This window comes from Littorina saxatilis, linkage group LG5 (assembly GCF_037325665.1).
Source record: "Littorina saxatilis isolate snail1 linkage group LG5, US_GU_Lsax_2.0, whole genome shotgun sequence".
NCBI lineage: Eukaryota > Metazoa > Mollusca > Gastropoda > Littorinimorpha > Littorinidae > Littorina > Littorina saxatilis.
The window spans coordinates 50,936,500-50,963,573 of record NC_090249.1 but is presented as its reverse complement, the minus strand read 5'-3'; the positions used below and the strand labels follow the sequence as shown (position 1 = coordinate 50,963,573).

The window sequence follows — 27,074 nt, the reverse complement described above, 5'->3', positions numbered from 1 at the left end:
ATCGAAACGAGGGTCGTGGTGTATGTGCGTGCGTGTGTGTGTGCGTGCGTGTGTGTGTGTGTGTGTGTGTGTGTAGAGCGATTCAGACTAAACTACTGGACCGATCTTTATGAAATTTGACATGAGAGTTCCTGGGTATGAAATCCCCGAACGTTTTTTTCATTTTTTTTGATAAATGTCTTTGATGACGTCATATCCGGCTTTTCGTGAAAGTTGAGGCGGCACTGTCACGCCCTCATTTTTCAACCAAATTGGTTCAAATTTTGGTCAAGTATTCTTCGACGAAGCCCGGGGTTCGGTATTGCATTTCAGCTTGGTGGCTTAAAAATTAATTAATGACTTTGGTCATTAAAAATCGGAAAATTGTAAAAAAAAATAAAAATTTATAAAACGATCCAAATTTACGTTTATTTTATTCTCCATCATTTGCTGATTCCAAAAACATATAAATATGTTATATTCGGATTAAAAACAAGCTCTGAAAATTAAATATATAAAAATTATTATCAAAATTAAATTTTCCAAATCAATTTAAAAACACTTTCATCTTATTCCTTGTCGGTTCCTGATTCCAAAAACATATAGATATGATATGTTTGGATTAAAAACACGCTCAGAAAGTTAAAACAAAGAGAGGTACAGAAAAGCGTGCTATCCTTCTTAGCGCAACTACTACCCCGCTCTTCTTGTCAATTTCACTGCCTTTGCCATGAGCGGTGGACTGACGATGCTACGAGTATACGGTCTTGCTGAAAAATGGCAGCTACTTGACTAAATATTGTATTTTCGCCTTACGCGACTTGTTAACTTTCTGAACGTGTTTTTAACTCCAAAATATCATATCTATATGTTTTTGGAATCAGGAACGGACAAGGAATAAGATGAAATTGTTTTTAATTCGATTTCAGAAATTTAATTTTAATCATAATTTTTATATGTTTAATTTTCAGAGCTTGTTTTTAATCCGAATATAACATATTTATATGTTTTTGGAATCAGAAAATGATGAAGAATAAGATAAACGTAATTTTGGATCGTTTTATAAAAAAATAATTTTAATTACAATTTTTCGATTTTTAATGACGAAAGTCATTAATTAATTTTTAAGCCTCCAAGCTGAAATGCAATACCAAAGTCCGGCCTTCGTCGAAGATTGCTTGGCCAAAATTTCAATCAATTTTATTGAAAAATGAGGGTGTGACAGTGCCGCCTCAACTTTTACAAAATGCCGGATATGACGTCATCAAAGACATTTATCAAAAAAATGAAATAAACGTCTGGGGATATCATACCCAGGAACTCTCATGAAAAATTTCATAAAGATCGGTCCAGTAGTTTACTCTGAATCGCTCTACACACACACACACACACACACACACACACACACATACACCACGACCCTCGTCTCGATTCCCCCTCTATGTAATGATGGCCGGTCACTGAGTGGGTTGTATCTGTTATGTTTCAGCACGTACTTTTGAATCCACCGTATTAAAAAAAGGAAAAATAATGGTCGTTCACTGAATAGGCTGCTCAGCTGTCTGTTATGTTCATACCTGTGCTTTTGAATCCGCCGTTTGAAAAAAGGACAGTCGTATTTTATCGTTGCCCAGTCCGTTTAAATGTGTACTTTTGAATCCGCCGTGTGTAAAAAAGGACAGGTATTTTATCGTTACCCAGTCCGTTTTAATGTGTACTTTTGAATCCGTCGTTTGAAAAAAGGACAGTCGTATTTTATCGTTGCCCAGTCCGTTTAAATGTGTACTTTTGAGGGGGTCATGCCAATACGTCCCAGTACCATTGTGTCCCAGTACCATTGCGTCCCAAAAAAAATGCCGTCTCATTGCGTCCCATTAAGCAATCCCATTGGGTCCCAATACCATTGGGTCCCAGTGCCATTGCGTCCCGTACCGTTGCGTCCCAACAAAATTGCGTGTCGATAGGTCCCAAGAAAATTGCATCTCGATACGTCCCATAAAGGAATCCCATTACGTCCCCATACCATTACGTCCCAACACAATTGCTACTTGAGCAATGCTTGAACGCTGCGGTGGGCAGTGTGTGTGGGTGTGTGTGTGGGGGGGGGCGAATGGGGAGGTGAGGTGGGCACAGTGAGGTGTGGGCCGCGGAAGGGAGGACCCGCGGAAGGGGGGATGGGGTACGTGATCATCGTGGTCTGACTAGGGGAGAGAAGGGATGGGTGGGTGTGAACAGTGATTAAGGATGGAGAAGAGATAAATAAATAAATAAATAAATAGACATACACACAATCTGTTAAACACATTGATTTATGAGATATTTCGTTGGTCAGACAATTTTTAATTCATTATATTTTATAATCTGATGAAAGATGACAGGTCCCTTTTTTAAGCAAGACCTTTGATTCAAGAATCAAAATGTATTTTGATTTTAAGTGACACGTAGAAGATAACATATATTGTAACAAGTATTATGACCCCTTTTTTTCCTTCATGACTTTTCATAAAGAAGAAATGTACTGTCTGATTGTGCAGTTTCCAATAATTATTCTGTGTTTGTCAATTATTGTTCTCCAGTCACAAAGAGAGAGAGAGAGAGAGAGAGAGAGAGAGAGAGAGAGAGAGAGAGAGAGAGAGAGAGAGAGAGAGAGAGAGAGAGAGAGACAAGACAAAACAAGACAAAGACAAATTCTTTATTAACGAGGGTAATGGCATAAGCAAACAGGTGGGTTTTTTTTACATCCAGCCCTCGCCCATGGGAGGGTTTAATCTAATGACAATACGTTTAAAAAATGTTAGAATATGAATCAAAGAAGTAATAACAAGCAAACAACCGAACAAACAAACGATTAACAGACTAAACAAACTGACAAACAAAAACATACATACAAACGAACATAACATAAGAGAGAGAGAGAGAGAGAGAGAGAGAGAGAGAGAGAGAGAGAGAGAGAGAGAGAGAGAGAGAGAGAGAGAGAGAGAGAGAGAGAGAGAGCGAGAGAGAGAAGAGAGAGAGAGAGAGAACTCAGAACCCAGAATGGTTTATTATATTAAGGCCACACAGAGAGAGAGAGAGAGAGAGAGAGAGAGAGAGACAGAGACAGAGAGACAGAGACAGAGACAGAGACAGAGAGACAGAGAGACAGAGTGAGTGAGCGAGCGAGTGAGCAAGAGAGAGAGCAAGAGAGAGAGAGAGAGTCACACACACACACACACACATACACACACACGCACACACACACAAACACACACACACTGAAACACACACACACACGCACACACATACACAAACATACATATACACACACAAACCAGGAGTGAGAGCAAGAGAAACAAGTCGCGTAAGGCGAAAATACAATATTTAGTCAAGTAGCTGTCGAACTCACAGAATGAAACTGAACGCAATGCAACGCAGCAAGACCGTATACTCGTGGTCCACCGCTCACGGCATAGGCAGTGAAATTGACAAGAAGAGCGGGGTAGTGGTTACGCTATGCTGCATAGCACGCTTTTCTGTACCTCTCTTCGTTTTAACTTTCTGAGCGTGTTTTTAATCCAAACATATCATATCTATATATTTTTGGAATCAGGAACCGACAAGGAATAAGATGAAAGTGTTTTTAAATTGATTTCGAAAAAAAAATTTTGATAATATTTTTTATATATTTAATTTTCAGAGCTTGTTTTTAATCCGAATATAACATATTTATATGTTTTTGGAATCAGCAAATGATGGAAAATAAGATAAACGTAAATTTGGATCGTTTTATAAATTTTTATTTTTTTTTACAATTTTCAGATTTTTAATGACCAAAGTCATTAATTAATTTTTAAGCCACCAAGCTGAAATGCAATACCGAACCCCGGGCTTCGTCGAAGAGTACTTGACCAAAATTTCAACCAATTTGGTTGAAAAATGAGGGCGTGACAGTGCCGCCTCAACTTTCACGAAAAGCCGGATATGACGTCATCAAAGACATTTATCAAAAAAATGAAAAAAACGTTCGGGGGTTTCATACCCAGGAACTCTCATGTCAAATTTCATAAAGATCGGTCCAGTAGTTTAGTCTGAATCGCTCTACACACACACACACACAGACACACACACACACACACAGACACACGCACATACACCACGACCCTCGTTTCGATTCCCCCTCGATGTTAAAATATTTAGTCAAAACTTGACTAAATATAAAAATGAGAAAGAGAGAGTCGTCAGTAAGGAGTGGTATTGACACGTAGCGATAATGACACGTAGCGCTAAAAGATGTAGTGCTGTCGACACGTAGTGATAATGAACGAATGATAGCGACTTATCGACAAATTATTTGTAGCCCTAATCAACGTAGCGATAGCGGCACGTAGCACAAATGACACGTAGCACAAATGACACGTAGCGCTAGCGATACGCACCCGGAACCTATCGATGCATTTTTTTGGTCAATGTCCGTCCACATGTTTGTCCGACATCACCAGTACACATCTTTTTATTTTATTTTTATTTGTGAAATACTGCTATGTACCGACACGTTTTGTAATAAAAGTGCGTTTTGTAATAAATTTATTACAAATCGTGTTCGGCTTACACAATTTTTATTACAAATCGTGTTGAACGCGTTTTGTAATAAAAATTGTGTCATCCGAACACGATTTGTAATAATTTTATTACAAAACGCACTTTTATTACAAAACGTGTCGCTACACTGCTACAGTAACATCTCAGAAATTAAATTCACTAGTATTGTACGGGGACGCAATGGCACGTAATTGTATTGGGACCTAATGGTACTGGGACGCAATGGTACTGGGACGCAATGGTACTGGGACGCAATGGTACTGGGACGCAATGGTACTGGGACGTAATGGTACTGGGACGTAATGGTTTTGGGACGTATTGACATGTAGCCCTTTTGAATCCGCCGTGTGTAAAAAAGGACAGTGGTATTTTATCGTTACCCAGTCCGAAATGTTTTAATGTGCGTTTGAATCCACAGTATGAAAAAAAGGACAGGGGTGTGTTATCGTTGACCAGTCCGTTATGTTTTAATGTGTGCTCTTGAATCCGCCGTATGAAAAAAGGACAGGGGTACTTTATCGTTGACCAGTGTGTTGCCATCCACTTTTGACAAGGAGCCTTAGTGGCGACTAATCGGATCACCGTGGCGGCGTGGAGAGGCAGCTTTCTCGCGGCTAAGAGCTGGACATGTTGACAGGCATAACGGCCTCTTTGATCTGAGGCCCCATGCCACTGGGCCGCCTTTCTTCAGCTTACGGCCCTCCACACCAAAAGGCCGCCTAGGTGCCCCGCAACATGGTGGACCAGGTCACGCTGTACTCTCCTCGGAACAAAAAACAGACTGAGAAAACCCTCCTCCTCTAGGGGGATCCGGGGTCATGCATCCCAAGCCCCGTCCCCAATGTGAAGTCGCTCGTCCGCCCCCGCCCCACGGGATAAATGTATAAATGCTGAAGTGAAGCTCAAACTTTTTCTCAATCGGGATTTTTCTGTCTGCATAAATTCCAGTCACTCTCAAGCATCCAGGAGCATCAAATAAGTACCAACGATTCAGGACGGTTTGCAAAATGGACGGGAAAAAATAGATTGCTCCAGCGGAATTGGAAAGTTTATCCGCAGAAAATTGCGGAACCGCGGAAAAGTTTCACTTGTGGTTGTATCAATCAAGGCTGCCAAATTATTGGTGGTCATTGTGCAGCGGCCAATTACCAATACATAATATTTCATTGCACAAGGTTGGGAATTCGTCTTGATGTAGCAAAGGTATCTCCTCAAATCATGCACTGACACAGGTAAATGTATAAAAAGAATCACAAAAATAAGTTAAAGTGCATACTCTAAATCAATCAGCACAACCACTCTATCTCTTCCATTTCTCTATCACAGTCATGTCGTTGCAGACGAGGCGGATCATCGTTGTTCGTGTTTCAGGTTAGCGTGTATATAGACGATGTTCGGTTTGTATGAGTTGTGAAAGAGTAAAAACGTTTGCTTTTATTGAGGCAAACTTTCCCACGCGACATTATAGGTCAGTCACTAGCGAGGGGTGTGTCTGAAACACGTAAACATGGAGCACGTGTGGAAAGATTGCCTCAATAAAATCAAGTGTTCACTCTTTAAGCCCGACTTTTTTTTCTGGAATTCGTCTATTTTGAATCTAGTGTTTCAGTCTCAGTACATTTGAGTTGTAGTCTTTCTTAATTCTTTCTTAGTTCATTCAGTAGTGTTCCAATCAGTGCGCAGTTTCATTTGCTCAGTTACGTCAATAGATTATCGACGTAACTGAGAGAGCTTAGTCTTACATACTTTGCATCCTGACGGACTTCAAAAACAGAGGTGCGTTGAACCTTGGTTTCACGGATAGAAAAAAAGAAACAGTGGAGGCTTGAGCGAGAGGAGTCTACATGTGTGCGCCACCTTGTCACTGACGGCATGTCCAACGCTTGCAAGGCTGACACCAAAGTCGTATCGATCAGGAAACTTGCCTGCCACCCTCACCATCTCCCTGGCCGCCCCTCCCCTCGCTCCCTCCCCTTCCCGCACACACACACACACGAACACGAATGGCTGTGCATTGAAGCCTCGGCGGGTGCGCGAAAGAACATGGCGGGATGGAGGAAGTAGGATCTAGGTCATCGATCACCTGCCTTGTGTTGCACGTGTCTTTTACAACCTCAGCTCTCTCTCTCTCTCTCTCTCTCTCTCTCTCTCTCTCTCTCGGTGCACTCTCTCTCTCTCTCTCTCTCTCTCTCTCTCTCTCTCTCTCTCTCTCTCTCTTCCGACGTTACAAGCTAACTGTCATAATGTTTAACACGCTGCTAGATTAAAGTGCGGACATGTGAGTCCGACTTACACAGTCCGACTTCTGCCAAAGAAGACAACAACGTAGTCTAATGGAGAGAAAAAAACGTAGTTTGACAGGAAAAGCAAATCGGGCAAAATGAGTAGAAAAGAAGGCAACAGGAGGATTACTCTTGTTATCCAGCTAAGGCACATCGGCGCGAGCTTTCGATCTCAAAACACAAACGCGAAGGTCGGCGATGCATATCCAACGAAAGCCGCGAGGTTCGGTTTCAACTGAATAGAAAGTTTGAAAATCCGTGAACTTGAAAGCTGCAAACGTCCAAGATACCGTTTTCATTTTCTTGCATCGAAAATTGTCTTCGTCTACTACTCATATAACGAATCTGAGAATTCATTGTCGAACAAAGCTATGACGACCATCGCAGGCCGCCAAATCTGTCGCAATGAAAAATCCACGAAATTTAAGACCCGAACGCGTCGAAGCAAAGACCAACGAAACTTGATCTTTACAGCGGAGAGGTGGGGGAGAAGGGGAACACTTACTTGTTTTATGCCCCTCCTGACGTCCTCAAATCCTCGGTCCACACAGTTTACTTACCTCAAAGGAGCTATCGGACGTTTGAATCAGTACAGACAAGACGACGTCTCCGACCATTATTTTTTGTTCTTTTTCTTTTTTACACCAACCATGTTAAAGACAGGTAAAGCAATCAACAGTTCAACCCCAAACATCGATAAAGAAATAAACGTTCCGTGTTAGTGGATGGTCAAGATTCTGCTTCAATAACAAAAAGATCCGTCAATGAAATTGCAGTGCATCACTGTCTGCAGAAACAAGCAATGGAACTGTCAAAAGGTTGTCGAAGGAAATGACACACAACTCTCATCTGGCATTGATTTGTATTTTATGTGTCTGGTTCTTCACACAAATAATGGATTTTTGTCTCTCTTCTGTTGGCGTCGACTGCTTACTATTTCTACAGTCGGATAGCTCATTTAAAACGGCATTGCACAATACAAGACACAATGAATCGAGACAGGAAGACAAAACCGCTATACAACACAAGACAATCAAAACAGCAAAACACAAGACAAAACGAACCGAAGCAGGCAAACAAGACCACACAACGCAAGACAAATCAAAACAACAACACTAGATAAGAGACATAGGCATAACAATGAAATAAAGACATTCACTTTAAGTGATGCTGTCCGCCGAGAGTCCAGTATCAACCAGATATAAGACAGTAATTTATTAGACTTGACATGACTGCGGGGTCGGATTGGTTTAAACTGAGGTTTGTTTGATACTTCAACCAATCCCACCCCGCGGCCGGCTCCCACCCAGTTGATAACTTTCCCGTGCACATGAGCACTGGACACAAAACAAGAAATAAAGGTGGTCAATGTAAACAAGATAAACAAGAAATTCCTCCGAGGTAGGAAAAACACCCCCGTCCTTACCATTCTCACTGCCACCAACTGAGAAGGTTATTTCCCTTTGACCATTAATATGTCCCTCTATAAGTCCTTGTAGAATCTTAATCCACCAATAACTCCCTAACCGTGTGTTTGACTGGTCCCAATTTTTGTAAGGACCGTCTCAGGAATGTATAGAACCTGTTCACCAAGTTTGGTGACGATCGGTCCGTTCATTCTTGAGATCTATATGCGAACACAAACACACAAACAAACAAACACATCGACCGAATCCTATACACACCCCTATACCGGGGGTGTAACAACAGGAGAGGGGGCTGTCGGGTTTGTGTGGACCAGCATTATTATGTGTTCTAGCTGGGGTATTCATGGTCTATCAATTTTTGAGCGGTAAAAAAAGAGGCTACGATTTCAAACATTTTCTACGTGTGCTATGTGACTGCTCATACAGAACTTCGTGTAAGAAATTTACAAAAGCTCAGCGGAACCGAAATGTTCATAAAAAATAGAGTGATATCGGTTTAACGAGTGTCAATGTTTTGTTTTACCAGAACGTTCTCGGCACAAACTCCTAAAAGGGTGTTCCGCACATTTAAAAATCTTTGTTTTATTTATATATATCCACTAATATGTGATCCAGATGTTGCTACGAAAGCGTAGTTGTTATAGAAACAAATTACCGGATACAAAGAAGTATTTTACGGGAAGCAGAGCTTCAGGGCATGTTCGGCTGCTGACGTCACACCGGGCTCAGTTATGCGCTGTCTTACAAACTCGAACGTTCCATTTCCTTGCCCAGACATTGTCCAGAAGGATACAAGTCAAATTTACCTTCCACTTAAAAAGCCTGTTTCCATAGCTTTTTATACGTTTCGTCTAACTTAAGAGCGTTTATAACACATCTGAATATCTGTCTCCATGACAACCACTAGCCCAGCGAAACCTCACCAACCCCCTCAAGAGGAGAAACGTCAGAAGCTTGTGTGGGAACACACAGGTCTCTTATCAAAACACATTTTACATAAGGTTTGCATGCTGGAAGTATTTGACGTGCATGTCAGAAATGCTGTACTTGTGGTGCATGCGAGACCAGGTGGTGGGATGGGTTGGAGTTGGACAATGGATAGACACATAAACAGGGAAAAAGACCTCTTACTAACAATAATACTTGCCAGAGACGACAATAACTTCCCCACCGATTTCCACTAAAATTGCCAAAGGTAACAAAACTGAAGAACCTGTTTTAGTTGCATGGGAATTTCTCTTTAACATTCAAAAATAGAACTTTGCTTTTGTTTTTCGCTTTTGATATTTGTATCTTTTTTGTTCAGAATTCTAGTATTTACGTGTTTTCAGACAAGTTTCCTTGAAGGTCAAGGTCTCCTTCCCATGAGAGAGTTCTTACCGTCACCTTCCTTGTTGAGTCATGCTTGCCTTGGTCCTTGCCTTTCCCAAAACTGAATATATGATATCCAAAGTTAACGACACTACCCCCGCCTTAAAGACAGGATGTATCTATTGTTCATCACACTGTCCTCTTCCGAACACAAGAATATTATCCACTACTCACGACGATGTCCTGTTCAGAACACAGAAAAGCATCCATTGCTCGCATCACTCTCCTTTTGTGAACACTACAGCACCCTCTGTTCACGACGCTGTTGTTTTCTGAACACAACAACATCTACTGTTCACGACGATGTCCTTTTGTGAACACAACAGCACCCACTGTTCACGACACTCTCCTGTTCTAATCACGGAAGATTAATATCCACTGTTCAAATCTGTACTTTTAGAAGACAAAATGTACTCTAGTGTCCATTACTCATGGCGGCAGTTTGGTAAACTTTATTAAGTCTGGTATCACATCTTATCGCCCCATCTGTAAAGTGAGCTCTACATGCAGTTTGTTGTCTTTTTGTAAACCAAGACTATTGTACACTGTTGTCAACTGCCTATGACCTTTGCATGAACACAGGTTGGCATTCACACAGAATTGTGTCCATTGTCAGTGTCAAATAAACACTGGCTCCAGTTTCACCCAGAAAGGTACCAGGTGCAGATGACAGAAAATACTTTTGCTTCTTCCAGGATCCTTCAGGTCCGCGTTCATTTCTTGTCTGCTTTTGAATTGTGTGAAGTGTGCACTGGTGTGTCCTGCAACGAACAATGAAATAACTAACAAAAACCCTAAATACTCCAAATTATTTTCCGCACACGTAAGACCAAAGCAGAAGAACAATGGAAAATGCACGTGAGAGCGAAAGACCAAAAAATACTGTACTCACGACAAAAATTGTGAGTTGTATCGTCTTCGTTCCGAGGTGAGTACAGTATTTTTCAGGTAAGACCAAGAAAAGGCTTCATGCCAAACCCATTCAACAACAAGAAATTCCTACGAGGTAGAAAAAACACCCCCGTCAAAGGGAAACAACCTTCTCAGTTGGTGGCAGTGACTGAGTGAGAATGGTTATTTCCCTTTGACCATGAAGATGTCCCTCTATAAGTCCTTGTATAATTTTAATCCACCAATAACTCCCTAACCGTGTGTTTGACTGGTCCCAATTTTTGTAAGGACCGTCTCAGGAATGTATAGAACCTGTTCACCAAGTTTGGTGACGATCGGTCCGTTCATTCGTGAGATCTATATGCGAACACAAACAAACAAACAAACAAACAAACAAACAAACACATCGAGCAAAACCTATACACACCCCTATACCGGGGGTGTAAAAATATGACACATCTATACATGGGCTCATTAAAACAAAGAGGGCGACTGAGGGGGAGGGGGGTGTTGGAATCTATTGAAGGCCGCGCAAAACGAACATAAAGCTGAGGGAAAGAGATGGTCAGGGATAAAGAAGTAAGGGGCATTTGCCAATTGTGCACAACTTTCGGTCCCTGACATTGCTATAGTCAATGCTGATGTGTACGACCAAAAAATGTCAATGGCAGGTTTGTGCCCTAAGAGATTGAAAAGGAAGCGAACAGAAAGACAATCAATGAGAGTTTCCCCAATGCCCATGTCTACCTGCAAACTGGTTTTCTTTAAAAACAAATTCGGTGGAGCTGCGTTGTACTTCATTCCAAAACAATTTCCATATACGCAGGTACGTACATACAAACCATCGTCTGCTCACACTTGTTGAAAAAAGAAGAAAACTAAATGAAAAAATCCTTTCGCGAGATGTACCTGCATCTAAAGCTTCTCGGAAGAAATTTTAGGAGCAACCTGCACGCTATTGTCTCTTTTCTTGATGCGAATGATTAACCCTAGGGATCATAAATCATATCAACTTTAACACACAACATTACCAACATACACGTCAAAGCCTCTGGCACGCCTGTCGTCTGCAGCCATCAGTTTCTACAAGTATGTAAATGATTTTCAGCTTTGATTCCGATTGGTCGGTTCATCGACAGTGCTCACGGGAAAATCGTGGAACCTTTTACCACTTGGCTCGCTTATAAAATTGAGGAAACTTGCAAGTATGCACACAGTTTTCAATGAGCGAATGCTCACTAAAAAAAAGAAACAACTATTACAATAACATGGATCGGTGTTTGGACCACTGGAGAAATGTGCACGTCCACTGCTCCGCCTTACGTGTTAATGACTGTGCAAGGTTAGGCAGACAGAAAACAGACAAGATGACAGACAACCCGAGAAACACACACACAGACACACACACATAATATGCGCGCGCGCGCATACACACGCACGCACGATTACACACGCGCACGCATGCACACACACACACACACACACACACACACACGGAATGTGTGTTCCCTTTTCTAAGGTAAACAAGTTAAGCGGACGTGATAATAGCTTTGTGGCCACTTGGTTGATCCATATATATGCATATTCTGTAGGCCTATTTAGTGAAAAGTTCCTCGTTGCCGTGGAAAATGAGGGGTTGGGAGGTGGAAGAGGGGGGGGTGTATTATGACATGTCATCAGACAAGAGGGGGTGGGAGTTTGTCTCGCATTCTGTCTGCTAGTCTGGCACTCTTTGGTTTAAACAGGTTTTTTTTATTCAGTTGCATAAATACAAAGCCGTAATTGAAAGTTGTAATTAAGGGAGCACAACAAGATAAACTTATAAATGTGCTCTTAGAAACAAACGAGTAATGTGGCGGACAATATTGTAAATGCATGATATTTAAACAAATGAAAACAAGAACAACAACAACGATAACTATAGCAACAGTGGTACGGAAATCTCACACACACAACGCACACACACACACACACACACACACACACACACACACACACACACATAGACACACACATAGAGACACAGAGAACAATCAGATACAGAGAGAGAGAGAGAGAGAGAGAGAGAGAGAGAGAGAGAGAGAGAGAGAGAGAGAGAGAGAGAGAGAGAGAGAGAGAGAGAGAGAGAGAGAGAGAGAGAGAGAGAGATTGCATCCACTATAGATCAATTCAATGCTCTAATAACAAAATGACTAAACATATGGTATTAACAAAAACGTTTGCTGTCTAATATAAATTTCTGAATCTGATGAAACAGCGCTGTGTTTTCAGCCAAGGACTTGTCACTATTACCGTACACAGCACACAAAACAGTAATATTATTATTATCTGGTTGAGTATCAATAGTGGTTGCTCTGACATTCGTGTACAATGAACAGTCAAATAAAAAGTGTTCACAATTTTCAACATGAAAATCACACCTGCAGAAAACATCATTTGTCAAATGTCTTTTTAAACATTTCTGCATTTAAATCACTTATCTCTAATCTTAATTTACAGTGAATGATTTCTGCTTTTCGAACTTTAGAGTAGACATACGGGGGAATTAGAGGGTCATCTCTGGACAAAAATCTTTTAAAACAACCAATTGAATTCGTTTGTTTTATATGATCAGGTAATTCATTCCATAAAGATGTTGCAGAAGGAATAAAGGAATGCTTATATAATTCAATTCTACATCGAAACATTTGCCTATCATATGGTTTGCGTTGGTGGTACGGATTTACTGCTGAAATGAGAGATGGTAAGTGTATGCATCTCATTCTGTGTGTCTGTCTGTCGATCAGTGTTGTCTTTAGTTGGTGTACATCTTTTTCTCCATTTGTTTGTCTTCTTTAGTATGTATTTCACTCTGTGTGTCTGTCTTTAGCTACTGGTGTATGTCTCTCATTCTGTCTGTATGTCTGTGTTTCTGTCTTCAAGATGGTGTATGTCTCATTTTATTCGTCTGTCTTCAGTTGGTGTATGTCTTTCATTCTGTCAGTCTGTCTGTCTGTCTGTCTTCAGTTTGTGTTTGTCACTCATCCAGTCTGTCTGTCTGTCTGTCTGTCCGTTTGCCTATCAGTCTGTCATCTTCACTTGGTGTATGTCTCTCATTCTGTCGATCTGTCATGTCTTCAGTTGGTGCATGATTTTCAGACTGTCTGTTTGCCTGTCTGTCTGTCTGTCTGTCTATTTTGGTGTATGTATCTCATTCTGTCTGTCTTCGGTTGCTGTATATAGGCTACCTTGTTCTGTCTGTCCGACTTTAGATGGTTTATGTCTCATTCTGTCTGTCTGTTTTCTGCTGGTGTAAGTCTCATTCTATGTGTCTGCCTGTCTTCAGTAGTATGTCTCTCATTCTGCCTGTCTGTCTCCACTTGGTGTATGTTCCTCATTCAATCTGTCTGTCTGTCTGTGATCAGTCATTGGTGTATTTCTCTCATTCTGTCTGTCTGTCTGTCTTCAGTTTGTGTTTATCACTCATCCAGTCTGTCTGTCTGTCTGTGATCAGTTGGTGTATTTCTCTCATTCTGTCTCTCTGTCTGTCTCTCTGTCTTCAGTTGGTGTATGTCTCTCATTCTGTCTGTCTGTCTGTCTGTCTCTCTGTCTTCAGTTGGTGTATGTCTCTCATTCTGTCTGTCTGTCTCTCTGTCTGTCTGTCTGTCTGTCTGTCTGTCTGTCTGTCTCTCTGTCTTCAGTTGGTGTATGTCTCTCATTCTGTCTGTCTGTCTGTCTGTCTCTCTGTCTTCAGTTGGTGTATGTCTCTCATTCTGTTTGTCTGTCTGTCTGTCTGTCTGTCTCTCTGTCTTCAGTTGGTGTATGTCTCTCATTCTGTCAGTCTGTCTGTCTGTCTTTAGATTGTGTATGTATTTCATTCTGTCTGTCTGTCTGTCTGTCAGTCTGTCTTCAGTTGGTGTATGTCTCTCATTCTGTGTACCTCAAGGAAGCCAGTCCACTGAGGGTACCTAGGTTCTGGTGGTAGAGGGGGGGGGGGGGGCAGAGCAGCTTTTGGGCCAGACAGGGGAGAGAGGGGGGATGGTAAGTTAGGGCTGGATGTGAGGCCGCTTTATAAGGATGGTTTTGCATAATCACATTTCCTGATTAATGGAGCTCAAATTTATCATTCTCTAACTGCAATACAGATCTCAAGGATACTGGCCGGTCATTATGATTGTACAGTTGAACCTCTCTATAAGACCAGTCAATGGGCTGACTAAATGGGTGGTCGCTATTGGAAGAGTCATTATAAAGACAAAAACCTTTTTAACCTTTGCCGGATGCCGCTTTTGACTACACACGCCCGACGATGCGGGTTTGTCTGAACCCATACATTTGAAAGAGGGTTTTTACCGTTTATTTCTCTAACGACGATGCGGGTTTGTCTGAACCCATACATTTGAAAGAGGGTTTTTACCGTTTATTTCTCTAACGACGGGGTGGGTTCAGGGAAACCCACAGCGCTACTTCAGTGGGTGCATCGAGTTTCTCCCTTCACCGACTTCTTGCAGGGGAGGGAGAGGGGGAGGGAGAGGGGGAGGGAGAGACTGAGAGAGACTGAGAGACTAAGAAAGAGAGAGAGACTAAGAAAGAGAGAGAGAGAAAGACTAAGAAAGAGAGAGAGAGAGAGACTAGGAAAGAGAGAGAGAGATACTAAGAAAGAGAGAGAAAGAGAGAGAGATACTATTCACTAAGAAAGAGAGAGATAGAGAGAGACTAAGAAAGAGAGAGAGACTAAGAAAGAGAGAGAGAGAGACTAAGAAGGAGAGAGAGAGAGACTAAGAAAGAGAGAGAGAGAGACTAAGAAAGAGAGAGAGACTAAGAAAGAGAGAGAGAGACTAAGAAAGAGAGAGAGAGACTAAGAAAGAGAGAGAGAGAGAGTAAGAAAGAGAGAGAGAGAGAGACTAAGAAAGAGAGAGAGGGAGACTAAGAGAGAGAAAGAGAGAGAAAGAGAGACTAAGAAAGAGAGAGAGACTAAGAGAGAGAGAGAGAGACTAAGAAAGAGAGAGAGAGAGAGACTAAGAAAGAGAGAGAGACTAAAAAAGAGAGAGAGAGACTAAGAAAGAGAGAGAGAGAGAGACTAAGAAAGAGAGAGAGAGAGAGAGACAAAGAAAGAGAGAGAGAGAGACTCAGAAAGAGAGAGAGAGAGAGAGATTAAGAAAGAGAGAGAGAGAGAGAGAGACTAAGAAAGAGAGAGAGAGACTAAGAAAGAGAGAGAGAGAGAGACTAAGAAAGAGAGAGAGAGAGAGACTAAGAAAGAGAGAGAGAGAGAGACTAAGAAAGAGAGACAGAGAGAGAGACTAAGAAAGAGAGAGAGAGAGACAGAGAGAGAGAGAGACAGAGAGAGAGAGAGACAAAGAAAGAGAGAGAGAGACTAAGAAAGAGAGAGAGAGAGAGAGACTAAGAAAGAGAGAGAGAGAGAGAGACTAAGAAAGAGAGAGAGAGACTAAGAAAGAGAGAGAGAGAGAGACTAAGAAAGAGAGAGAGAGAGAGACTAAGAAAGAGAGAGAGACTAAGAAAGAGAGAGAGAGAGACTAAGAAAGAGAGAGAGAGAGACTAAGAAAGAGAGAGAGAGAGACTAAGAAAGAGAGAGAGAGAGACTAAGAAAGAGAGAGAGACTAAGAAAGAGAGAGAGAGAGACTAAGAAAGAGAGAGAGAGAGACTAAGAAAGAGAGAGAGAGAGAGACTAAGAAAGAGAGAGAGAGACTAAGAAAGAGAGAGAGAGAAACTAAGAAAGAGAGAGAGAGAGAGACTAAGAAAGAGAGAGAGAGAGAGACTAAGAAAGAGAGAGAGAGAGACTAAGAAAGAGAGACAGAGAGAGAGACTAAGAGAGAGAGAGACAGAGAGAGAGAGACAGAGAGAGAGAGAGACAGAGAGAGAGAGAGACAGAGAGAGAGACAGAGAGAGACAGAGACAGACAGTCAGATAGACAGACAGTCAGATAGACGGATAGACAGATAGACGGATAGACAGATAGACAGACAGACAGACAGAGCAACTGACAACAGACATACAGACAGAGAGATACGGACAGACAGACAGAGAGACAGACAGTCTCTTGGAGACAAACAGGCAGACAGACACTGTTCCGCCGCTTTGGTAATTATGGGTGTAGCAGAACCCGCGCCGTCGGCAGAGGGATAGTTACAATCACTACTACTCTTTAAAAGTATGGGTTTGTGTGAACCCGCGCCATCGGTAGTGTTTATGTAAATTATCATAATCAATTAATTTTAATGTTTTGTCATGTACACACTAAAAATTTGCAGACAGAGAGCAAATTAGGTGTGTGAGAGATACTTAAAATTTCAAAACGATACCTTTAATGGTTCCAGAGTTACAATGATTTTAGTGTGTCTTTGGGTACAGGTGAACCCAGGAAGCACGGCAAAGGTTAAGGACGTTGAAAATTGCTTGTTAATTTCAATGCTTATTATTCTCTCAGGTGGTAGGGGATTGGTTTTTCCTAACTCTCATATCCTCTTGTTGAGCATGTTGTATGCATTTAGAGTGGTCACGTCCTTTTGTTTATCAGATATAGAGTGAAGATTTTAAGATTTCCAAAAATCTGAACAAATCAGGTCTTAAAAGGCAAGGAGTCTTAAAATGGTGAATTTAAAGTGGTTATGGAGAACAAAAAGTGTTTTAACAGGATCCGGGAAGGGAGTCTTACATGTGAGGGTTTTAAAAGAGGAGTTCCAGTGTACTTAAGACTGTCCACTGACTGTGTTGCAGGACCAGCAACGATGTCGCGTCAAGCAGAGCAAGCCATGCTGGAACAGTACGCCCACAGACCCATGGCGGGCAGAGCTTCCCCCGGTCCTTCCCGTCGAGGAGTGTCCATGGGTACGCAGACACCCACTGGAGTGCAGACCGCACCCCGCCTCATGCGCAAAGGGAGTACAGATGCATCGTACATGTACCGCCAGCTGACGCTGGAGGAGACCCTGGAGGCGCAGAAAGAGCAGCAGCGAGCCATGGCAGGGAGTGCGACGGTGGGGCCCGCAGGTGCCATGGGGGGGTCTGCAGGGATGGCGATGGGGGGATCGGGCCAGAGACAGGGGCTGGTGTCAGGGGGGCTACCTCTCTCTACCTCACAGGGCGCTGTGCCGTCAGCAGAGCGCGGCAAACAGTTGGCAGAGTCTGCTTCCCGCTCGGCTGTCCGCCTGCGTGACCTGCACTTCTCCCGCAAACCCTTGCACATCCCGTACAGTGAGTTTGAGCCTTACAAGGCCGACATCCACAAACGTGTAGAGATGAGTCGCGCTTGCGGCCTGGACGGGATGCTCAACATCCACATCATGTCGGGGCAAGGCCTCAAGTCCTCCAAGACTTCCCTGCGAGATCTCTACTGCGTTGTAGCGGTGGACTCGCTGAACAAGGCGCGCACAATGATTCGTACTGGTGCTATCAACTTTGACTGGGACGAGGCGTTCGACGTGGATCTAGAAGACTCCAAGGAGGTGTCGTTTCTGATTTATCACTGGGACCCGAGCTACAAGCACCGGTTGTGTTTCCATGGGTCAGTGCTGCTTCCAGGCTACGTCACCAGCGGTCAACGACGCTACGTAGCCATCAAGATGGAACCCAAGGGGATTCTGTTCGTCACCCTCCTGTACAAAGAACCCGCGCTGTCACTGCAGCGTCTGCCTTCGCTGCGCAAGAACGCCCTGTTTGGCGTCGACCTGGAGACGGTGATCGCTCGGGAGAACTGCGGGCTGAGCATGCCGCTGCTGGTCAAGAAGTGTGTGGAGGAGGTGGAGGCGCGGGGACTGGATACGGTGGGCATCTACCGCCTGTGTGGCTCCGCCCGAAGGAAGATTATGCTCAGGGAGGCCTTTGAGAAGAGCGCGCAAGCCGTCGACTTGTCCCCTGAGAATGTGTCGGATATACATGTTGTGACTGGTCAGTTGTTTTTGTCTGTTTCTTATTCTCTTATTTGAGCCACTCCCCTTTATGTGTGCTTTACCGTGCACTTATTAAGACAGGCACACTTTTGTTGGCATAAAATACAGTCATGTTACAGATAGAGGGAACTCATATATACTAGTTTTGTTCATGATGAATTTATTGTTAAAACCCATTGGTCATTCTACATAAGGGCTGAAAGTCTATCTGGTGATGTTCTATAACGTTGTGTCTGTAATAGACAAATTCCGAAAATCACTCCGTCAGGTTTGTTGTATGTGTTGTGGGAGAGTGACCTTTTCTTGCAAAACCTCTGCCAAACATTGGAGGGGCCCATCACTAGCAAGGGGTGTGGTGGAAACACGTGCTCCTGTCCACATTTTTCCGACACACCCCTCGCTCCAATGTTTGGCAGAGGTTTTTACAAGAAAAGGTCACTCTTCCACAGCCCATACAAACCCGATGGAGTTATTTCTGAAAATCGTCTAATGTGACGAAGGGTGCTGAAACTGGATCGAATGTGACTGTGCAGGAGTGCTGAAGGACTACCTGAGGGAGCTACCGGAGCCGCTGTTCACCAACGCCCTGTACCAGATGCTCCTGGACGCCCTCAGTGTCCGCTTGCCCAGTGACCCTGAAGGCAGTGCTAAACTCATGCTGAGCATCCTCGAGTGCCTTCCCACCGCTAACCAGGTAGTCTTTCTCGCCTCTCTCTCTGTCTGTCTCTGTCTGTCTCTCTGTCTCACACACACACACACTGTGTCCGCTTTCCATGTGACCCTGAAGGCAGGGCTAAACTCATGCTGAGCATCCTCGAGTGCCTTCCCACCGCTAACCAGGTAGTCTTTCTCGCCTCTCTCTCTCTGTCTGTCTCTGTCTGTCTCTCTGTCTCACACACACACACACTGTGTCCGCTTTCCCAGTGACCCTGAAGGCAGTGCTAAACTCATGCTGAGCATCCTCGAGTGCCTTCCCACTGCTAACCAGGTAGTCTTTCTCGCCTCTCTCTCTGTCTGTCTCTCACACTGTATTCGCTTCCCCAGTGACCCTGAATTAGGCAGTGCTAAACTCATGCTAAGCATGCTAGGATGCCTTTCCACCGCTATTCAGGTATAAATCTTTCTCTCCTCTCTTTCTGTCTGTCTCTCTCTGTCCCTGTCACTTTCACTCACACACACACACATGCATGCACACAAATTCTAACTACCCATTGGTTGCTGTCCCGTCAGGACACCATGGCTCTCATCCTGAATCATCTGAGGCGAGTGGCGAGTCACGCAGACAAGAACAAGATGACCATTGACAATCTTGCCATCTGCTTCGGCCCGGTCCTGCTATGTCCAGCCCCCACCACCACCTCCGACCCTGCGCTCGACTTCAAGAAACACATCGAGGTTCTGCGCTACTTGCTGGAGATCTGGGAGCACGACAGTAGTGCAAGTAAGCTTAATAGCTCCTGCTTGTTTGAAGCTACTGTCAGCCTAGATCTAAGATAAGCAAGTTCCCCGTCTGTGAAACTATTGACATCCTGGATCTAGATCATGTTTATTGTTAAGCCTAGTTCATCCCAATTACTTTTCCAGTGCTAGTTACCTAAATTACTAATTTGTTTTGAGTGACTGTTTGTGTTTCGTTATAAGTAAGGTATTGTAAGGTGCTTAGAACTATTATAGTAGTTTTTGCTCCATGTAAATATCCTTATGATTGTTACAGCTTTGTTTGAAGACCTTCCCGACATCTGAGAAAGGTATATAGGTCTGCCGAAGTCTGAGAAAATGAGGTCACATGGGAGAGAGAGAGTCCTATAATTGACTGTCTTGAGAGAAAGGTTCCACTTATTACAGTAGAACCTGACTATAAGGACCAGCCAAGGGACCGACAAACAGTGGTCCTTAGAGACAGGTGGTCGCTATGGACAGGGGAATTATACAGAGGAAAAAGCCATCTGGGATCCCTGGGAGTGGTGACATTGAATCACTTTAAGAGGCCTCCCAAGGACAGGTTTATATATAGAATCACTTTAAGAGGCCTCCCAAGGACAGGTTTATATATAGAATCACTTTAAGAGGCCTCCCAAGGACAGGTTTATTTATAGAATCACTTTAAGAGGCCTCCCAAGGACAGGTATAGAATCACTTTAAGAGGCCTCCCAAGGACAGGTTTATATATAGAATCACTTTAAGAGGCCTCCCAAGGACAGGTTTATATATAGAATCACTTTAAGAGGCCTCCCAAGGACAGGTTTATATATAGAATCACTTTAAGAGGCCTCCCAAGGACAGGTATAGAATCACTTTAAGAGGCCTCCCAAGGACAGGTTTAACTGTACAGTGGAACCCTCCTTTTAAGACCTCAACAAATTCTAAAAACTCTGATCTTGAAAAGGAGGGAGTCTTGAAATGGGGGTACATTTACACAGGTTATGAACAGAAAGTCAAAACACAGGGTCTTAAAAGGGAGGAAGTCTTAAATTGGAGGGTCTTAAAAGGGGGTTCAACTGTATTATTTGTTTGTTTCCTTGCAGGCAGCTCCAAGTCAGCCACAGCTGAGGCGATGGCTGCACTAGACACAGGGGCGGGCACTATGTCTCCAGGGTCTGAGTCTCAGCCCCCCGCACAGGACAGCAGGGCCAAACAGCAGACAGGCCACACCCCTCATTGTTGACATAGGCCTTTTTAGGCTCTGATTGTGTGTGGTGGGGGGGGTATGTCTGTGTGGGAGGGGGGAAGTGTGTGTGTGTGTGTGTGTGCGCCTCTACGAGTGACTGCGTGTCTGCATGCATGCCAGTGTGTGTGTGTGTGTGTGTGTGTGTGTGTGTGTGTGTGTGTGTGTGTGTGTGTGTGTCCTCCACATGGGATGTAAAAGAAAAAAGCTGTTACGGTCTTCATTTTGTGTACATCTATATTCAGGAGATGGTTTCAACAAATCATTGTTACAAGCATTTATGGTTTGTTTGGGATAGTTAAGAGAGCTCTTAACACACTTTTAACATGTTGACAGTGTGCATTTCAGTTTCTTCAGTTTCCGTAGGCCTATCAAGCGCTTTGTGGGCATAAGTCACCAGATTTTGTGAAGCTTAATTAACAATAAGATGTGTGAAATGGATGCTCTTGGGCTGTTGAACCCTTGAAAAAGAGTTTGAGTTTTTCAAAATGACCAGGTACTGCATAGTTCCTTCATTGTGTAAAAGGCTGTGTATGTGAACTAAGTAAGTGTGTTGTTCTCTTTCAGGGCAATCATGAGACATTTATTGTCAAATATTCCACTTACTTGCAGTAGAAATACCAAATACTGAAGACATGTGAAATACTGTTATTATACACAGACACATATTTGTGTGTGGGTCAAGCGTTTGAATTACTGTTGAAAGACGAAATTTTAAAGTTGATTTCAAAACAGTCCCTCTGCATCAAAATAAATGACCCACTGGTTTTGGGGTCGGCCCGCTATTGCGCGGGCCGCTATTGCGCGGGGCCGCTATTGCGCGAATCTTTAGGGTTAGGGTTAGGGTTAGGGTTAGATTCGCGCAATAGCGGCCCCGCGCAATAGCGGCCCCGCGCAATAGCGGCCCAGCCCCCTGGTTTTTGGTTCCTCTGTTTGCACATAATGCACTTTTTTCTGTTGTGGTTGCTCATATAATCTTTGTTTGTTTATGTTTTGTTAAATGTTCCTTCTGTGCAAGATACGGGCATGGAAAACTGATTTGTTTGATGCCTAGCATATGGAAGTCTTAAGATTTATTGCCTTCTTTTGTTTAAAACGGAATGCGGGGCGTGGTGAGGGAAATCATGGTTTTAGATTTTGATGACAGGACTAGGCACTGCATAGCAAATAGGAAGCTTTTATTTGGATATTTTGTGTGTTGTTTTTGTCCATGTGTGTGTTTCGATCAAGTGATTTGGTAACTGCAAGGGTAGGGCAGCATTTTGACACCATTTAAAAGCCAACGCTGTTTGTATTTTTGTTGACAGGTTTGTGTCTATGAAGTGGAGGGGAGGGCTTAATTTCAATGCCTCCAAATTGCTGTACATGTATGTGATGCATAACTTACAGTTGTTTTCTTCGTGTTTTTATCTTTGTTTACAGTCATAAGTTGCCTAAAGGTTAGCACTGCTTAGGTACTATGTTCAGATTAAATAAATATAGTTTTTAGTCAGCCTCTGATGTCACATGGCTCTAAGAAGGGAAATCCAATATTCAGTCGATTCAATTGTGTAACATAACACTCTACACTGCATTACGTCACACACCACTAGAATTAAAATTTTAAAAAAGCAAGGTATGTTATAGGAGTGTTTAATTGTGATAAAACAAAAGGTACGGTCACTGATCTTCCACGCAGCGGTCTGTCTATAAAGTGGACAGACAGATTTATTGTTCCTACAACATACCTTGCTTGGTTTTTTTATTCTGAATTTTGGAACGTTGGCAGTCTATTTGTGGATTTGTATTTACACACCACTCGAGTTGGACCAGACATTGACTGTCTGCTTCTGCCGAGTCCCCCTCTTGTAGAATCCATAGGACTCCTTGAGAAACTTGCAAACCCTTAAGGCTGACTGACGCAGAGTTGGTGACTTAGAAGCCGCTCGTTTGCAGACATGTGATATTCTTCCTTTGAGCAAAACAAAACTGTTATCAGTACAGTGAAACCTCTGTTTTAAGTCCCTCCACTTTCAGCTAGTCTCCCTCTGTTTTAAGACCTTACTTTTGAGACATTCTCTGCATTGAATCAGTGAATTTACCTCTGTTTTAAGACCTTACTTTTGAGACATTCTCTGCATTGAATCAGTGAATTTACCTCTGTTTTAAGTCCCCCTCTCTTTTTAGACCTAATTTTCCAGGTTTTTGGAGACCTTAAAATAGAGGTACCACTGTATCCATTTTTTGACATTTCCGATTTGATGTGCTTTTAGCTCGCTCTGCGAGTTGTATTTGTGACTGAGATGTGTACCAGCTAGCATATGCTGAGCTGGGAGTGTTTGTTGCACTTCTTGAAAGTGACAAGATGGAAGAGAGACTTTGTTGATGTCATGTGTAAACATGGGAGAGAGATCTTGTTGATGCCATGTGTAAACATGGGATAGAGATCTTGTTGATGTCATGTGTAAACATGGGAGAGAGACCTTGTTGATGTCATGTGTAAACATGGGAGAGAGATCTTGTTGATGTCATGTGTAAACATGGAAGAGAGATTTTGTTGATGTCATGTGTAAACATGGGAGAGAGATTTTGTTGATGTCATGTGTAAACATGGGAGAGAGACTTTGTTGATGTCATGTGTAAACATGGGAGAGAGATCTTGTTGATGTCATGTGTAAACATGGGAGAGAGACTTTGTTGATGTCATGTGTAAACAGATACGTTTTCAAGCAAGGACAGATCGAACGACTGTCAACTTGTCGACAGCATAGTACTGACTTTTCGCATTCTTTCTAATGTTTGCAGTTGTTATGAATTGATATTGATAACCAGAACTTGATCATAACTACATCGAAGGAGTGTTTTTAATATCAGCATAAACTGACTGTGTTCTGTACGTGCAGTATAGTGTTGATGGCTTTTTCACCAAAACGTTTTTTTTACTTCCTGTGCATGCATGCAGTGCTCTTTTTTTTCTCCTGTGGGTGCTGTTTAGTTCAGTGCCACAACAGTTTTACAGTAATACAGTCGAACCTGTCCTGGCGACCACCTCTCAATAACAACCACCTGCCCATAGCAACCACCCTAATGATCCCCAACGATTTTCTTTTTTCTCTCTTTCTTTTTTTGCCGTTAAATTCAACTTTTTATAGCAAGCACTTATCTATTGAGATCAGTTTTGGTCAGTACCTTGAGTGCTTCTTACTCTTCTTCTTCTGCGTTCGTGGGCTGAAACTCCCATGTACACTCATGTTTTTTGCACGAGTGGAATTTTACGTGTATGACCGTTTTTTACCCCGCCATTTAGGCAGCCATATGCCGTTTTCGGAGGAAGCATGCTAGGTATTTTCGTGTTTCTATAACCCACCGAACTCTGACATGGATTACAGGATCTTTTTCGTGCGCACTTGGTCTTGTGCTTGCGTGTACACACGGGGGGTGTTCGGACACCGAGGAGAGTCTGCACACAAAGTTGACTCTGAGAAATAAATCTCTCGCCGAACGTGGGGACGAACTCACGCTGACAGCGACCAACTGGATACAAATCCAGCACGCTACCGACTGAGCTACATCCCCGCCCGCGAGTGTTTGTTACAGATCGGATCGTTATAGACAGGTTCGACTGTATCTGATGCTGCATAAGGTATTCTTTAAAAATGTGTAAAAAAAAAATATCGAGAGGCCCTTAATAATTATCTCTTGAGTGCAGTTTCTGTCTAAGTCCACTACTTTCAGCCCCCTCTTAGGCAGCATGTTCCATGGTTCTTGTGAACTGTCATCTGGTGTGCAGCTCTGTCTCCTGTCAAAGCATGATCACAGCTTGGAGCAAAGTCCTCATTCAGTATTCCAGATTTTGAACACGGTTTCTGGATAAGTTTCCAGATTTTGACCCGAAAGTCAGATGGAAAGTATTAAAAATATGTAGATTTTTGTAATTTTCTTTGCTTTTTCTAAACTACTGGTTACAAATTGTGTCAAAAATCACTAAAAATGTAATGCTCTACATTTCTGGTGGCTTTAATTGCCACCTGCATATGGTATTCATTGCATAAGAGTAACTCTACCCCCCCGCGGGTTAGGGGGAAGAATTTACCCGATGCTCCCCAGCATGTCGTAAGAGGCGACTAACGGATTCTGTTTCTCCTTTTACCCTTGTTAAGTGTTTCTTGTATAGAATATAGTCAATTTTTGTAAAGATTTTAGTCCAGCAGTATGTAAGAAATGTTAAGTCCTTTGTACTGGAAACTTGCATTCTCCCAATAAGGTAATATTGTACTACGTTGCAAGCCCCTGGAGCAAATAATTTATTAGTGCTTTTGTGAACAAGAAACAATTGACAAGTGGCTCTATCCCATCTCCCCCCTTTCCTCGTCGCGATATAACCTTCGTGGTTGAAAACGACGTTAAACACCAAATAAAGAAAAGAAAGAAAGTGTAACTCTGGAAAATTGTTTCTTGAAACAGTTTATTTTTCCTCCCGTTGCAAACCCTTTACAGCCTGGGTACTTTAATGCAAGAAAAACAAGTGAATACGAAACACGTTTTTTCATAAAACAATCAGAGACTTTTTACACACACAAATTTAGCAATTTTTTAGAATGCAAATATTTTACTGTCAGAATCTTCAATTGAGATTGCAATTTGCTGTTGTAAACTTAATGGTTCATGTTTTATTCACAGTTCCTTTTTGATTTGACTTTCTAGGCTATACTTCCTTCCTTGAATACACTATCTCATGAAATGAGCACAAACTTGCAGTGCAAATCAATGTTTTTGTTTGCCTGTGCTCCACATCTTATATTTTGTGTTTGATGCTTATATCGCTGTGCCAGGGGAACATGTTTTGTGTTTGATGCTTATATCGCTGTGCCAGGGGAACATATTTTGTGTTTGATGCTTATCGCTGTGCCAGGGGAACATGTTTTGTAATTGTGTTTGATGCTTATCGCTGTGCCAGGTGAACATGTTTTGCCCACCAAAAGAATAACTTGTTCGTTATTTCTGATGTGAATTTTGACTGGCTTTTTCTTATCTTTGTTTTGCCAGCACAGGATTGTTAGAGCAAGTAATATGTAAAGTGTTTCTGTGTGTGTGTGTGTGTGTTAGCGTGCATGCGTGTGTGCATGCATGTGTGTGTGTGTGCGAGTCCAAAGTTGTTGTACAGTCGCTGACGATGATTGAAAAAGCTACTGACTGTGACCTATCACTACTGTGTGTTGCTGCATTCAATGTGATCTCACTCTGATATTTCTTCACCCCTCCACTGGTCGGATCAAGATTACCCAGTGACTGCAAAATCAAATGCTTCATCTTTTTCTCTAGATTATAATTTACATTAACTTGCATTTCAGACAGAGAATGCAATTGTTCAAATTTATAATATGCGCTTTACCTAATTTGTGCAATGTGCATTCAACCCTTTCTGTAGGCGGTGAGGGTGGAATAGTTGTTGTTGGGGTTTGTTTGTGTGTTTTATTAGGAGGGGGGGGAGGGAGTGTCCAACTGTTAGTATAACTCCAAGGCTCCTGAGGTGAGGCAATGCATTTGCATTTATTATTAAGCAAAAACATTGAATCCATCTTGATTATTATTCTTGCCTTTATTGAATATTTGGTCATACTTTGAAACAACCAAGGATGTGGCCTCCTGCAAGGAACTAATTTGCTATTGAGCTCCTCTGTGCCAATGTTGCCCGTTTGCTGTTGCACCCACAATTTAATATCTGGCTTTTTTGCTGTGTAACAGGGCTCTCAACAACAACAACAACAACAACAACAACAACAACAACAAACAAGTCACGCAAGGCGAAAATATAATATTTAGTCAAGCTGTCGTATACTCACAGAATGAAACTGAACGCACTGCATTTTTTTTCTCACCAAGACCGTATTCTCGTAGCCTCCAAATGCAATACCAAAGTCTGGCCTTCGTCGAGGATTGCTTGACCAACATTTCAATTCATTTGATCGAAAAATGAAGGCGTGACAGTGCGGCCTCAATTTTTACAAAAAGCCAG

General features: G+C 42.5%; 1 protein-coding gene and 1 long non-coding RNA gene across 2 annotated transcripts in view; both read left to right on the top strand.

Moving 5' to 3' along the window:
- Positions 1-21,112, top strand: part of LOC138965956 (rho GTPase-activating protein 100F-like) — a 30,431-nt gene extending 9,319 nt beyond the window's left edge. Inside the window, exons 2-5 of the mRNA XM_070338040.1 lie at positions 17,243-18,412; positions 18,948-19,108; positions 19,645-19,855; positions 20,940-21,112. Coding sequence (XP_070194141.1) covers positions 17,243-18,412; positions 18,948-19,108; positions 19,645-19,855; positions 20,940-21,079 — 1,682 coding nt within the window. The 3' untranslated portion in view covers positions 21,080-21,112. The remainder of the gene's footprint in view (positions 1-17,242; positions 18,413-18,947; positions 19,109-19,644; positions 19,856-20,939) is intronic.
- Positions 1-27,074, top strand: part of LOC138967394 (uncharacterized) — a 67,837-nt gene that overhangs the window by 32,613 nt on the left and 8,150 nt on the right. The window lies entirely within an intron of this gene.